Source organism: Herpailurus yagouaroundi, unplaced genomic scaffold (genome assembly GCF_014898765.1).
Source record: "Herpailurus yagouaroundi ecotype Mexico unplaced genomic scaffold, PumYag 142, whole genome shotgun sequence".
Classification (NCBI taxonomy): Eukaryota; Metazoa; Chordata; class Mammalia; order Carnivora; family Felidae; genus Herpailurus; species Herpailurus yagouaroundi.
The window spans coordinates 25,607,128-25,623,925 of record NW_024412397.1 but is presented as its reverse complement, the minus strand read 5'-3'; the positions used below and the strand labels follow the sequence as shown (position 1 = coordinate 25,623,925).

General features: G+C 39.4%; 2 protein-coding genes across 6 annotated transcripts in view; one reads left to right on the top strand and one right to left on the bottom strand.

Annotated features, from left to right (window-relative positions):
• DYM (dymeclin) overlaps nucleotides 1–16,798 on the bottom strand; it is a 360,650-nt gene that overhangs the window by 236,273 nt on the left and 107,579 nt on the right. For all 5 annotated transcript variants that reach the window (XM_040478872.1, XM_040478871.1, XM_040478874.1 and 2 more), the window contains 2 exons: nucleotides 6,961–7,086; nucleotides 5,146–5,288 (listed from right to left, as the gene is read on the bottom strand). In XM_040478872.1, the coding sequence (XP_040334806.1) occupies nucleotides 5,146–5,288; nucleotides 6,961–7,086 (269 nt within the window). The remainder of the gene's footprint in view (nucleotides 1–5,145; nucleotides 5,289–6,960; nucleotides 7,087–16,798) is intronic.
• LOC121032945 (serine incorporator 1-like) lies at nucleotides 8,565–11,386 on the top strand. The gene is given in 2 exon segments (XM_040478876.1): nucleotides 8,565–9,783; nucleotides 9,785–11,386. Coding segments are annotated over 2 exon segments (1,359 nt in total). The 5' UTR covers nucleotides 8,565–8,590; the 3' UTR covers nucleotides 9,951–11,386.

Sequence of the window (16,798 nt, the reverse complement as noted above, 5' to 3'; positions counted from 1 at the left end):
TTATGAAGAGGCTTGTTGGCATGTATCACAGTTGTTGCCAGGTAAAGTATTTTATTAATGTACGACTGATCCTAACCACTTCCAGGGAAAGACAGAAACCACACTTGACACGTGTGAAAACAACTTTTTTAAAAAAGAACAAAATCCATACAAGTAACTTTCACTGCTCTCATTAACTATGGAAAAAACTTACTAGTGGTCATTAAAAGATAATAATAATTCCTCCAGTTATGTATTACCTTCTATTCAAACATCATCCAAACACTCACTGCATACTGCAGGACCAATAATAAACAGAAAGGAGAAAGGTGTGGGGGCTGCATCATGGAGCAGTTAGTCTGAGATAGATAAGTTGTTAGCAGTATAGTGACAAGAACACCTAACTGTAAAAATTCAATTTAGGTGCAACCCAAATGATACTGTATTAATAAAGTAGATTTCAGAATACAGAGGAAATCTCCATTTCTTAAGTTTTACTGACAAAGAAATAAACATTTGTTTTTAAGGGTGGCTGAATACTGAATTTACTGAAGTTGGTAAGTGTACTGAGGTTGTGTAAGAGATATCCCCTTTCAGGAAATACACATTCAAATATTTAGAGATAAAGGGTCACAATGCATGTAACTTACCCTCAAACGGTTAAAAAAAAAAAAAAAAAACCACTGTGTATGTGTGTGTGTGTGTGTGTGTGTGTGTGTAGAATGGGAGAGGAGGAGGGAGAGAATAGAGATACAAAACTAATAGGATAAAATGTTAATAATAAATCAATCTGTATACTATATCATTTTTTGTAATACCTTTAGTTTTTGAACTTTTATACATGTATGAACTTATTTCCAAATAAAGCTTTTTAAAAAGAACAAGAAGCAGATGAGGAAAAAATAGCAAAATACTGATAATTCTTAAAGATGGGTTATGGATAGGTGGGGATTCATTCTACCAATCTCCCTACTTTTATCCATCTTTGAAGTTTTCCACAATAAAATGTTACAAAAAAAGGGGAGGTGAGTCAGCTACTGTAACTGTATGTAAGTTAGCTACTAAAGTGACTGGAAATGAATGGATAAATACACACACACACACACACACACACACACACACACACACAGAAATATTATTCAACCTTCAAAAAGAATGAAAGCTTGCCACATGCTATGACGTGGACAGAGCTAGAGTGTATTATGCTGAGTGAAATAAGTCAATCAGGGAAGGACAAATACCATATGATTGCACTCATATGTCTTATTTAAGAAACAAAACAGATGAACATATGGGATAAAAAGATAAAAGAGAGGGAAACAAACCATTAGAGAGTCTTAAAGATAGAGAACAAACTGAGGATTGATGGTGGGAGGTGGGTGGGGGATGGGCTAGATGAGTGATGGGTACTTAGGAGGGCATTTGTTGTGATGAGCACTGGGTGTTGTATGTAAGTGATGAATCACTGAATTCTACTCCTGAAGCCAATATTGCCGTGTGTTAAGTAACTAGAATTTAAATAAAAATTGGAGAAGATAATAATAAAGTGACTGCAAAACAGAAGGCATTCAATAAACGACAGACGTGTTATTATAAACTGAATTCACATCTATCTTGAATGTAGACAAGGTATTAGCTGTTGGTCTTAAATTACAAAGAAGAATCTATTGACAATCCACAAACGTAAGGCGCTCTGCTGGAGACTGCAGTGAACATGCTCGCATAAGTCAAGCACCAGCTGACGTACTCAGGACTCAAGTGGTGATCAGAAAGGACCAGAAAGCAAAGGTCAGGAGTCAAAGAAACTGAGCTCAAGTGCAAACCAACATCACCTCCTATGTGATCTTAGATAATAACCAGGAACATCTCTTCATCAATCACATTAAAAAGGTGAAATCATGTGTTTGACAAGGTTGCTACAAGAATAAAGTGAAATACACAAGAAGTTGCTCTACGACCTCTCAAGTGTTATATACATGTTAGTTCTCATTGTATTGCATGTAGAGCCCAGGTGCGGAGGTGATGTCTATACACAGTAATCGTAACACAAAGCAGAGTGCTAAGTCCGCCACAGGAAAAGATCACCCCTGGCTAGGAGAGAACAGGAAATCTTCGTGGAGGAAGTGGTACCTGAGACAGCGCTTAACGGATGGATGGGCAGAAAAAAGTCAGAGAGGAGGAAACAGGATCGTAGGTGGAAGAGATAATCCAAGAAAGGACATGAAAGGGAGAAAGCGTAAGGCATGTAAAGAGTAACAGAGTTATGGCTAGAGTCTGAGAAACAAATACAGCAGTAGAATAACTAAAAATAAATCTGAAAAAGTGAGGATAAACCAGAGAAGGCCTTGCCTAACTCCTGTGAGGGTCCAGATGTGTGGTTCACCGCTCACCTAGCACGAGCAAGCTCCTCTTCCCTGCTAGTGCCAACAAAACTTCACTATCCAAAGCTATAAAGTTTTCCAAAATCAGGTGCTCAGTTTCAAAGGAAACTAATCAAGTCAAACCTACCATACGTACACTGCTGCGACAGGAAATGGCTTTCTATAATCAGGAAAAACTCAATCCCAGTGAAGATAAATGTCACCCAAAAGAGTTTATATTTGGCTTTGGAGTATTTTTTTTTTCAGGGAGGAGCTTCCAAGTCATATTTTTCTTAAGCCGATGCTAAAGTAAGAAGATTCCCAGGGTACCTGGGTGGCTCAGTCGGTTAAACACCCCACCTTCAGCTCAGATCATGATTTCACAGTTTGGGAGTTCGGGCCCTGCATCAGGCTCTGCACTGCTGGTGCAGAGCCTGCTTAGCATTCTCTCTCTCCCCCTCTCTCTCAACCCCTCCCCTACTTTCTCTCTCTGGGTCCCTCTCTCAAAATAAATAAATAAACTTTAAAAAAAAAAAAAAGTAAGAAAATTCCTTAACTACCCACCAAAAGATCTTCAAAAGTGGTCATACAACTGAAGTCAAATGTTCTTGTAAACCTGACTGACTTTCACAGAATGTGGCTTAATTCAAAATTACGTGACTATTTTTCCTTTCTTATCCTTTTTGTTCACAATAAATAGCTGTACTTTTTAGGAAGAGAACATCCTTTTGCTGTTTTTTTTGTAATCCTTTGAGTCACCTACTGTGAAATAATGAATAATCACTCCATCATGATTTATACCTTTATATGACTAATCTCATGAAGACGTAAGAAGGTACGTAAAATGTCTTGTGACTACAGCACACTAAAAATCTTAAGTCCATTTTAATGCCCTTAACTGAATATTAAATTTTTTTCACTGCCACCTCTCCCCCTGACTCTGAATGTTAAATTTTTTACTGGTGAGAAGAAAGGCCATAGAACCATTGCAAGTTATAAGGAAATAAGCTCAGAGATCATTTATTCCGGCCTTCTCCTTCAAGAGACAAAAAAACCCGGAAGCTAGGGAAATTAAGGGACTTCCTTCTGATACACCGCTAACTAGGTAGAAATAGCTCTAAAGTTTAAAAGGTTTTTGGCACCTGGTACTGATGACACCACATTCCCATACTGGACATTCTTCTGATGACACATAACTCCAAGAAAAACTAAACATTACACACAAATCTATGTTTGCCCTTAAAAAACAAACAAAAACCAGAAAAGTGCAAAGAATTGGCATTGTTTCGAAGAAAGCAGTTAGTGAACTTCTACTATTTCCCCCCCGCCCCAAATCTGCAACCATACCGAAGTACTGGAAAATACTCAGCTTTTATAACCTCATACCAGTTTAATGATCGAAAAAGGAAAGCACGAGAAGCCAGTGCTATGCTGCGTTCGGAAGCCATGACTGCCTCCCCATCAGACACGAGGGCAGCAGGTAGGAGCAAAGCAGAGAACGAATTTCGGCGGGTCTGGCATGCTAGGGAGCCTGCTCAGCACGAAGGACAGAGCTAGGAGGGAGCACAAACGTAATTCAAACCACAGTGTTAAAAGAAATCAAAGGAAGGCAAATCTGGAAAGCCTGGCCTGGAGGTCAATTCCAAAAGTCAACAGAGGTCTTTAAAAAAAAAATGTTTTTAATGTTTTATTTCTTTTTGAGAGAGAGAGAGAGACAGAGTATGAGCAGGGGAGGGGTGGAGAGAGAAGGAGACACAGAATCAGAAGCAGGCTCCAGGGCTTGAACTTGTGACCCTCGAGATCATGACCTGAGCTGAAGTCGGATGCTCAACTGACTGAGCCAGCCAGGGGCCCAACAGAGGTCTTTCAACCCAAAGACGTTCCCAAGACTCATTACCTAGCACATTACCAAGCGGGACTATACTTCCACATCAAACTGCTATCCCTCGCGGTGTGGAGGGCATGCTGCAGCCAGGATTCGGCCGTGGGACTGGGCTCGACGTAGAGTTCCTTCAAACAGCCGAGCCCTGCACTACGCAAGGACGGCCTACGCGGCTGCTTTAGTAAGAGGCGCCTGCAGACCCTACAGCTGCCGCACTGCCAGCCTGGTTTCTGATTCTCCTTCAGAATAAAGCAGAAGGTCGGGTTCCGTGACTTCACACGACACGGGCCCGCCTCGCCAACTAGAGAAAGGACCAGAGCTCCTGCTGCCACTCCCAGGGTCTTCACACCCGACACCGTGAACCGGAAATGAGGCTTCACTGTCTGGGAGGGAAAGGTTTCCCTCAGTTAATGAAATCTGCTTCCAATCTGATAAAACCCGTGTTTGTGCCACTCCAGAATTCAATACAAAATTCTTCAAAATGTGCTCATTTGTCACTGAATGAATAAAACACAGAGTCTAACAAGAAAACTATACCTAATTAGTCACGTAAGGTCCTGACCAATAAAGCCTCTAAAACAGCAGTGTCTCCTCATACAGCACAGCAGTAAAAGGTTTCCAAGACCTTAACTGTATAATACTGTGCCGCTAAAGTGCACGCAATATGCATATTTATAAACATTATTCTTGGAAAGTGGTGTTTTACAGGTAAACAATCTATTCGTTATTTGCATATATTTCACCGCATTAATCGCTGCACTAAATGGACAAAATATGTTCAGTTACTTCCGGTATTTCGCATTCAGCCAGCTGCACAGGGCCAACGTAACCATCAGTAGTGGCAGCCAAGCAAATGCAGTTTCTTATGCCGATTAGACAAACTCTATCTACGCCAGAGAACTGACAAAACCTGATCAGACTTACTTGCTACTCCAGATGCGAGTCCATACAGCAGTCCGCCCCCATCGGATTGCTGTGGGAGAACGTGTGCTCCTGGAGGGGGCGGCTTCTCTTGTCTGATAAAGTTATACAATAGGGTTTTCACAAGTTTGCTGGTGTATGGAAGACTACACAAAAAGAAAAAAAGAAGAAAATCAAACCCGTGAAGTCGCCTGACTTTGTGTAACAATCTACAGAATCTATTAATATTAAAGGGATTAACACTTGGAAGGAACCTAGCACTGTCACATAATGGTGAAGATCGTGGGCTTTGAGATCAGACTTGAGGCTGAATTCTGGCTTTCCTGTTTCTATGCCACAGTTGTTGGTCAAATCACTTCAATTCTTGAGCTTCAGTTACCTTACTGGTAATCCGTATAACAGGTGAGATATTATTAATTCAGGGTATTGTATGGTACCTGGTGCTTGAAGGGAGATAGTACCATAGAATCAGTAGGGAAACACAAGAATTAAGAAAACATTAATACAAAAGACTACACATTTTAAGTATGAAATCATTCAATTTATGCATGCACACACAAGACACATATGCATACAAGTGGTTTAGATGTTAACACTCTTTGCTTTAAAGTAATGGAATGAGAGGAGAAGGAAGAGAACGCAGGTGAAAAGGGATATGTGTCCACAAATTAAGGTGATAAATCAATTCCTGCCATCTAGAGAAAACTCTGTAATACAATCCTGAGCCAAAGCCCAGGCTCCTTCTCTATTATCACCGGTTTTCAAATATGTTCCAAAGAGCCCTAAGGGATTCTATGGCTGTGCCACAGGATACTCAAGGAATGAGGTGACACACAGACAACCAAGGCAGCAAGGACAAGATGACAAAGACAGAGCTCCCACTCTCTGAGAACTTCCAAAGCTACTTGGTTTGTATCTGTTTTACAATCTCAAGTTCTGTGAAGACTGTGTCAATAGAAGATGCGTGTGTGTGTGTGTGTGTGTGTGTGTGTATTTTGTATCTACTCCCAGCCCCCCATTAGAGGACTGTAAGGTTCTGCTCAAGAGCAGAGCCCACCATCCTAACACATGTCTGGCACATGGTTGCCACACAATAAGTATCTGTGACCACGTGAAAGTAGGAACTGTCAGCTAAGAGGCTGCTGGAGTACTCCAGACACAGGGTGACAGGGCAGAGATGATGGTCGTTTCAACGGGACTAGTGAGAAGGGGAGACTTGAAAACAACTTCAGCGGACAGACATGACTGATGGGTGCTTACACATAGAGAAATGATGCAGAAGGAAGAAGGAGGAGGACTTCAACATTTCACTTCTACAAAGAAACCACTTGAGAAGGTAAGAAGCTGGGGGACGAAAGGGGCGGGGAGGACGGGCAGTTTAAACAGGAAAGCAGGGGCGCCTGGGTGGCGCAGTCGGTTAAGTGTCCGACTTCAGCCAGGTCACGATCTCGCGGTCCGTGAGTTCGAGCCCCACGTCAGGCTCTGGGCTGATGGCTCGGAGCCTGGAGCCTGTTTCGGATTCTGTGTCTCCCTCTCTCTCTGCCCCTCCCCCGTTCATGCTCTGTCTCTCTCTGTCCCAAAAATAAATAAACATTGAAAAAAAAATTAAAAAAATAAATAAATAAAAATAAATAAACAGGAAAGCAGAAGTGGGTTACTTATGCGTGGGGTTTGGAGTGTGGACACAATGACCGGAGGAAACGTTCGGCGGGACATCTGGGACAACGTTAAGGTTAGAGGACAAGACCCGAGACAGAGATTTGTACAATTAAAAAAAAAAAAAAAAAGAAGGTAGAAAAATGTAAAATAGAAACATACCATCGACCTCGCATCAAATACTTGTGACTGATGCTCTGTCGCAAAACCTCCTTGTGGAAGAGTTGGCAAGAAAGGAAAACCACCATTGTCGATACAGCTTCTACTGAGATTTCATATGTAATATCTCTGCAGAAACAGGAAGCAAACAGAATAATGATCACTTTGGAAGATTAGGACTGCTCTTTTCTAAATAAACTATACATTTAAAAACTCAATCTAAATATTCAATACGTTTCTAGGTTACAAAGAAACACTAATGTGTTTTACTTAAAAATTAAGTCAGGCAAAAATAGGAAAGCTTTTCCCAACCATTAGCTTTTGTACTCGGGTCAGGCATCCCATTACTTTCCTGTTTTCCAGTTCCAATCTCCTGCTGAATGACAAGTCTATTACTGTAGAATGGAAACAGTTAGCAGCAACATTCTGCTTTGAAGATAAACCCTAAAACCTTAGGTTCATCCCTGTTTGGTTATAATGCAGAAACCCAATATTCAGATTGTCAAATTTAAGAGTAAGTCACAGTGCAGGGAAGAAAACAATGCCTTTTCGTGTTGATAATCACTTAACAATCAAAACAATGTATACCTTACATCCCTCCATCTCTAGTGTCTGCTTCCATAAGGCCACCTCTGTATGTTCAGCAAAATATGGACAGTGAACAAATTATTCCTGTTTTATTAAGCATATTTCTATTATGAAGGACTACTCCTGTCCTCCCAAGATCATTAACTCTCTTTAGAAATAAGTCTTAGGTCAAAGAAAAAGGAAACAAGGTTTTGGCTGAGGAGGAAGTACAAAAAAGAATAAACGCATTAAGTAATCTTCAGTTACTGCACAAGTTTAAACATGATGATCACGGGGAACAGGAACAGATCAGGAAAGTGGAGATCTCAACAACACAACAAAAAGAGTAACAGCTCCGAAAGAATATCAAAATATTCTGACAGAACTAAAATATGCATGGAAATCCAAAAAAAAAAACCAAAACCAAACACAAAACAAAAACAAAACCCACTTAACATCTACTTAAGTGAGGCTCATTAAACAAATTAAATATGACCTGATTCTAGAATTGGGCACGCTTAAATTCTACCAGATATTTTAAGGGGTTATTGCTGACAGAAATCTCTTTTAAAAGCAAAGTAGGGGCGCCTGGGTGGCGCAGTCGGTTAAGCGTCCGACTTCAGCCAGGTCACGATCTCGCGGTCCGTGAGTTCGAGCCCCGCGTCGGGCTCTGGGCTGATGGCTCAGAGCCTGGAGCCTGTTTCCGATTCTGTGTCTCCCTCTCTCTCTGCCCCTCGCCCGTTCATGCTCTGTCTCTCTCTGTCCCAAAAATAAATAAACGTTGAAAAAAACAATTAAAAAAAAAAAAAAAAGCAAAGTATACAAAACAACACAAGAGGTCCATGCAATTTACATCATTATATAATGGATAAATCTCAGTTCTAATCAGAAATCTTACTTTTAAAGTACTACAGAAAAGTTCTCTTTCCTGACATTTCTTTAACTGTCATAAATATTAACCACGTAAAATGCAATCCTATTTGTTCTTATTCCTTCAACTGAATGAAAGACAAGCCTGACATTGAAATCCAAAGAGGCGCTCTTCTGCTCCTGCGACGTTGCGGAGATGGGGAACGTCTTGGGACTGTGCTCCATGGCGAGCTGGATACCGTGTTTATGTGGCAGTGCCCCTTGTTTGCTGTGTCGATGCTGTCCTAGTGGAAACAACTCTACTGTAACTAGATTGATCTATGCACTTTTCTTGCTTGTTGGAGTGTGTGTAGCTTGTGTAATGTTGATACCAGGAATGGAAGAACAACTGAACAAGATTCCTGGATTTTGTGAAAATGAGAAAGGCATTGTTCCTTGTAATATTCTGGTTGGCTATAAAGCTGTGTACCGTCTGTGCTTTGGTTTGGCTATGTTCTATCTTCTCCTCTCTCTGCTAATGATCAAAGTGAAGAGCAGCAGTGATCCTAGAGCTGCAGTGCATAATGGATTTTGGTTCTTTACATTTGCCGCAGCAATTGCAATTATTATTGGGGCTTTCTTCATTCCAGAAGGAACTTTTACAACTGTGTGGTTTTATGTAGGCATGGCAGGTGCTTTTTGCTTCATCCTCATACAGCTAGTCTTACTTATTGATTTTGCCCATTCGTGGAATGAATCATGGGTTGAAAAAATGGAAGAAGGGAACTCAAGATGTTGGTATGCAGCATTGTTATCAGCTACAGCTCTGAATTATCTGCTGTCTTTAGTTGCTATCGTCCTATTCTTTGTTTACTATACTCATCCAGCCAGTTGTTCAGAAAATAAAGTATTCATCAGTGTCAACATGCTCCTCTGCCTTGGTGCTTCTGTAATGTCTATACTGCCCAAAATCCAAGAATCACAACCAAGATCTGGTTTGTTACAGTCTTCAGTAATTACAGTCTACACAATGTATTTGACATGGTCTGCTATGACCAATGAACCAGAAACAAACTGCAACCCAAGTCTACGGAGCACAATTGGGTACAATACAACAAGCACTATTCCAAAGGAAGGGCAGTCTGTCCAGTGGTGGCATGCTCAAGGAATTATAGGACTAATCCTCTTTTTATTGTGTGTATTTTATTCAAGCATCCGCACTTCGAACAATAGTCAGGTTAATAAATTGACTCTAACAAGTGATGAATCAACATTAATAGAAGATGGTGGAGCCAGAAGTGATGGATCACTGGAGGATGGAGATGATGTTCACCGAGCTGTAGATAATGAAAGGGATGGTGTTACTTACAGTTATTCCTTCTTTCACTTCATGCTTTTCTTGGCTTCACTCTGTCATGATGACCCTTACCAACTGGTACAGGTATGAGCCTTCTCGTGAGATGAAAAGTCAGTGGACAGCAGTCTGGGTGAAAATCTCTTCTAGTTGGATCGGCATTGTGTTGTATGTTTGGACACTAGTGGCACCACTTGTTCTTACAAATCGTGATTTTGACTGAACAGGACTTATGGCATGAAAGTCCCACTTGGATCATTGCTTGTTTGAGATTAACAGTATTCCCAACTTTTGTAAAGTTGTGTATGTGTGTGCTTCCCATGTAACTTCTCCAGTGTTCTGGCATGAATTAGATTTTATCGCTTGTCATTTTATTCATTATATTCTTGCCATGTGCATTGATATATGTGTTAGAATGAATCACAAAGGGAGAGATTTAGGAATCTGTTGGTGAGTTAGGAAAAGTGGACATTGTTAGGTTTATCCTTAGTTCTATGCCTGTGAAGTTAAGAGTAAAAATAAAACTGCTTGACAGTTTGATTTTTAAATTCTGCTATCTAAGCTGTTTTAGAAAGTATAAAAGGAAATGTATGGCTGCCTTTTGAAATGTTTGATGCCTTGCCCTACAAGAGACTGCAAAGAACGTGGCTATTGTAAAATTGTGTAAGCAAGTCACTTAAATGCCAGTTGTCTGAATAATCTTTTCAGGTTTTCCCTGTAGATTATGATGGAGATTGAGACACAGGAGCCTTCAGAGAAAGATTGGTAGTGGTGGGTTACTAAATTGAATACCCAAATAGGCTGTAATCTTCCCTGTGTAGGGATAGCCTTTCATACAAACATAGTGAACTTCGTTTTGGTTATTATGAACATATGCAGAAGTATAGGTTCATTGGAGATGTTAGAACTCTGAAGGATTTAGACAAAGCTTTTGAAAATGTTAATCATGGGTTAGAAGGCAGTTGTTGAAAATGACTGTGAACGTCCATTTTTAAAATCGAAAGTGGTAAACTTTTGATAGGACAGGAAGAAACTGCAATATACTAGGCTTGAGGAGACACTTAGATAAAATCTCATCCAAACCTTTATTTTATAAGTAAGAAGAAACTGAAGCTCAGATTTCTAATCTGTGGCCAAGCTGGGAAATCCCAGGTTTCCCAAAAATAGCTGGCATTTTTTGGCATTTAAAAATAACTTCTATTCAAATACATGCATAATAGATTTTATACCTCATTAGTGGTGGATAATTTATATTTGCTGGTGTCCAGCTTGCCTTCTACCCATAAACTGAGGCCAGAATGACAGAATGCTATAGAATATAAACTGCTTACAGTACATTTTACAGCTCAGAAGATATTTAAAATGCTTTTGTATTTGCTGCCATCTAATTAAAATATGTAGTTTATGATAATCTTTCAACCTGAAAAATCAAGCAGTATGACAGTTAACTTAGAAACTTAGTTACTTGTACACATCATTAGTGTCTTAATGAATCTTAAAATCTACATTTGCTTCTTTTAAGGTATTTATTAATGTAAATGAAATATATAACAATTCAACTTAATTCCCCAACTTTACTCTGGGTGTTGATATTGTGTTCCATCATTTTGAATGGCTGTGTTCTATCTCTAAATAAATGAATTCAAGACAAAAAAAAAAGAAATCCAAAGAGGCACAGAGAACTCCCTTCAGACATAACTTGAATCGATCTTCTGCACGACATATCATAATGAAACTGGCAAAATACAAGGATAAAGAGAGAATTCTGAAAGCAGCTAGGGATAAACAGGACTTAACATACAAAGGTAGATACATAAGGGTAGTAGCAGACCTATCTACTGAAACTTGGCAGGCCAGACAGGAATGGCAGGAAAGCTTCAATGTGATGAACAGAAAAAAATATGCAGCCGAGAATCCTGTATGCAGCAAGTCTGTCATTCAGAATAGAAGGGGACATAAAGGTCTTCCCAAACAAACAAAATGGAAGGAATTCATCACCACTAAACAGCCCTACAAGAGATCCTAAGGGGGATTCTGTGAGTGAAATGTTGCAAGGGCCACAAAGTACCAGAGACACCACTACAAGCATGAAACCTACAGACATCACAATGACTCTAAACCTGTATCTTTCAATAACACTGAATGTAAATGGACTAAATGCTCCAACCAAAAGATGCAGGGTATCAGAATGGATAAAAAAAAAAAACAAGACCCATCTATTTGCTGTCTACAAGAGACTCATTTCGGACCTGAGGACACCTTCAGCTTGAAAGTGAGGGGATGGAGAACTATCTATCATGCTACTGGAAGTCAAAAGAAAGCTGGAGTAGCTGTACTTATATCAGACAAACTAGACTTTAAATTAAAGGTTGTAACAAGAGATGAAGAAGAGCATTATATAATAATTACAGGGTCTATCCATCAGGAAGAGCTAACAATTATAAATGTCTATGCACCAAATTCGGAAGCCCCCAAATATATAAAACAATTAATCACAAACATAAGCAAACTTATTGATAAGATGTGGTAATTGCAGCAGGCTTTAATACTCCTCTTATAGCAATGGATAGATCATCTAGACAGAGAATCAATAAAGAAACAAGGGCCCTGAATGATACATTGGACTAGATGAACTTGAAAGATATATTTAGAATTCTGCATCCCAAAGCAACAGAATATTCTTTCTTCTCGAGTGAACATGGAACATTCTCCAAAATAGACCACATACTGGGTCACAAAACAGCCCTTAATAAGTATAAAAGAATTGAGATCATACCATGCACACTTTCAGATCACAATGCTATGAAACATGAAATCAACCACAGGAAAAAAAGCCCAGAAAACCTCCAAAAGCATGGAGGTTAAAGAACAGCCTACTAAAGAATGAATGGCAAGTGAACCAGGCAAATAGAGAAGAAATTAAAAAAATATATGGAAACAAATGAAAATGAAAATACAACAGTCCAAACGCTATGAGATACAGCGAGGGCAGTCCTGAGAGGAAAATACATTGCAATCCAGGCCTATCTCAAGAAAGAAGAAACATCCCAAATACAAAATCTAACAGCACACCTACAGGAAATAGAAGCAGAACAGCAAAGACACCCCAAACCCAGCAGAAGAAGAGAAATAATACAGATCAGAGCAGAAATAAACAATATAGAATCTAAAAAAACAGTAGAGCAGATCAATGAAACCAAGAGTTGGTTTTTTGAAAAAATAAACAAAATTGATAAACCTCCAGCAAGGGTTCTCAAAAAGAAAAGGGAGAGGACCCAAACAGATAACATCACAAATGAAAATGGAATTATTACAACCCATCCCTCAGAAATACAAGCAATTATCAGGGAATACTATGAAAAATTATATGCCAACAAACTGGACAACATGGAAGAAATGGAAAAATTCCTAAACACCCACATACTTCCAAAACTCAAACGGGAAGGAATAGAAAACTTGAACAGACCCATAACCAGCGAAGAAATTGAATCAGTTATCAAAAATCTCCCAAAAAATAAGAATCCAGGACCAGATTGCTTCCCTGGGGAATTCTACCAGACATTTAAAGCAGAGATAATACCTATCCTTCTCAAGCTGTTCCAAAAAATAGAAAGGGGAGGAAAAACTTCCAGACTCATTCTATGAAGCCAGCATTACTTTGATTCCCAAACCAGACAGAGACCCAGCAAAAAAAAAAGAGAACTACAGGCCAACATCACTGATGAATATGGATGCAGAAATTCTCAACAAGATACTAGCAAATCGAATTCAACAGCATATAAAAAGAATTGTTCACCATGATCAAGTGGGATTCATTCCTGGGCTACAGAGCTGGCTCAATATTTGCAAATCAATCAATGTGATACATCACATTAATAAAAGAAAAGACAAGAACCATATGATCCTGTCAGTCGATGCAGTAAAAGCATTTGACAAAATACAGCATCCTTTCTTAATAAAGACCCTCGAGAGAGTCAGGATAGAAGGAACATACTTAAACATCATAAAAGCCATTTATGAAAAGCCCACAGCTAATATCATCCTCAGTGGGGAAAAACAGAGCTTTCCCCCTGAGATCAGGAACATGACAGGGATGTCCACTCTCACTGCTGTTGTTTAACATACTGTTGGAAGGTCTAGCATCAGCAATCAGACAACAAAAGGAAATCAAAGGCATCGAAATGGGCAAAGATGAAGTCAAGCTTTCACTTTTTGTAGATGACATGATACTCTACATGGAAAACCCAACAGACTCCACCAAAAGTCAGCCAGAACTGATACGTGAATTCAGCAAAGTCGCAGGATACAAAATTAACATACAGAAATCAGTTGCATTCTTATACACTAAGAATGAAGCAACAGAAAGACAAATAAACTGATCCCATTCACAATTGCACCAAGAATCATAAAATACCTAGGAATAAACCTAACCAAAGATGTAAAAGATCTGTATGCTGAAAACTATAGGAAGCTTATGAAGGAAATTGAAGAAGATACAAAGAAATGGAAAAACATTCCATGCTCATGGATTGGAAGAATGAATATTGTTAAAATGTCAATACTACCCAAAGCAATCTACACATTCAATGCAATCCCAATCAAAATTGCACTAGCATTCTTCTCGAAGCTAGAACAAACAATCCTAAAATTTGTATGGAACCACAAAAGACCCCAAATAGCCAAAGTAATATTGAAGAAGAAAACCAAAGCTGGAGGCATCACAATCCCAGACGTTAGCCTCTACTACAAAGCTGTAATCATCAAGACAGCATGGTATTGGCACAAAAACAGACACACAGACCAATGGAATAGAATAGAGACTCCAGAATTGGACCCACAAATGTATGGCCAACTAATCTTTGACAAAACAGGAAAGAATATCCAATGGAAAAAAGACAATCTCTTTAAAAAATGGTGCTGGGAGAACTGGACAGCAACATGCAGAAGAATGAAACTAGACCACTTTCTTACACCATTGACAAAAATAAACTCAAAATGGGTGAAGGACCTGAACGTGAGATAGGAAACCATCAAAACCCTACAGGAGAAAGCAGGAAAAAACCTCTCTGACCTCAGCCGCAGTAATTTCTTACTTGACACATCTCCAAAGGCAAAGGAATTAAAATCAAAAATGAACTATTGGGACCTCATCAAGATAAAAACGTTCTGAACTGCAAAGTAATCAATCAACAAAACTAAAAGGCAACCAATGGAATGGGAAAAGATATTTGCAAATGCCATATCGGACAAAGAGCTAGTATCCAAAATCTATAAAGAACTCACCAAACTCTACACCCGAAAAACAAATAATCCAGTGAAGAAATGGGCAGAAGACATGAATAAACACTTTCCTAAAGAAGACACCCAGATGGCACATGGCAACAGGCACATGAAAAGATGCTCAACGTCATTCCTCATTAGGGAATGCAAATCAAAACCACACTGAAATATCACCTTACGCAGGTCAGAGTGGCTAAAATGAACAAATCAGGAGACTATAGATGCTGGAGAGGATGTGGAGAAACGGAAACCCTCTTGCACTGTTGGTGGAAATGCAAACTGGTGCAGCCACTCTGAAAAAGTGTGGAGGTACCTCAAAAAATTAAAAATAGATCTATGCTGTGACCCAGCAATAGCGCTCCTAGGAATTTACCCAAGGGATACAGGAGAGCTGATGCATAGGGGCACTTGTACCCCAATGTTTATGGCAGCCCTTTCAACAATAGCCACATTATGGAAAGAGCCTAAATGTCCATCAACTGACGAATGGATAAAGAAATTGTGGTTTATATATACAATGGAATACTAGTTGGCAATAAGAAAGAATGAAATATGGCCTTTTGTAGCAACGTGGATGGAAGTGGAGAGTGTGATGCTAAGTGAAATAAGTCAGGCAGAGAAAGACAGATACCATATGTTTTCACTCTTAGGTGGATCCTGAGAAACTTAACAGAAGACCAGGGGGGAGAAGGGGGGGGGGGAAGTTACAGAGAGGGAAGGAGGCAAACCATAAGAGACTCTTAAATACTGAGAACAAACTGAGGGTTGATGTGGGGGGCAGGGGAAAGGGGAAAGTGGGTGATGGTCATGAGGAGGGCACTTGTTGGGATGAGCACTGGGTGTTGTATGGAAACCAATTTGACAATAAATTATATATAAAAAATAAAATAAATGAAATAAACTTTTTGTGGAAGAGTAAACATGGCCAAGTCAACCTTGAAAATGAAGAGTGATGAGAGGGCCTTTCACTACCAGGTATCAAGCCATGCTATGCAGCTGTAACAATAAAAACAGCATGGTGTTTGCACACATGAAGAAACAGACAAACGAAAGAAATCCACCTACAAACCAAATGTATGGCTCACACCTGCAGTGTAGACATAAACAATATACAGTAAAGATGGATCCACAAATCAATGAGGACAGAGGAGATTGTACAGAAGACTGGCTCATTTCACAAAGAAAACAATGATGGATCCCTATCAAAGGCCTACTACAGACAGCTTAAAGACCTGGAGGTGAATGGTAAAGCTAAAGTTAACACAAGAAAATGTACGCTAAGTTTCTAACAGAAGGACAAAAAAAGGACTTCTTAAATAAAAGCCTAAGAGCACAAGCCACAAAGCCAAAAAATACATTTAATCACATCAAAATTCAGGATTACTGCTCAACAAATGAAACCCTGGACAAAGGTAACAGGCAGATGATACAGAGAAGAACAACAAGAAACTAATATCTAGAATATTGCCAGCAACTCCTGCAAATGGCCAAGAAAAAGGCGAGAACTCCACTAAGAAATAAGAACGAAATATATAAACAGTTTAAGACAGTGTGCTATCCCTTTATGCTGTAGAAAGCAAAGTACCAGCAGGCATATGATGATATATAAACCCTCTTGTACTGCTGATAAAAATATTAACCAGAGAAGTCATCTTTAGAGAGCAACCCATGACCCAAATATGTATATATGCCAAAGAAAAATTCACAGCAACTGGCTGAGGACTGTGCTAGGCAAACTCTAAGACAACCCCCAATAATCCCTGCTTCCTGCTATTCATATAGCTCTTATGT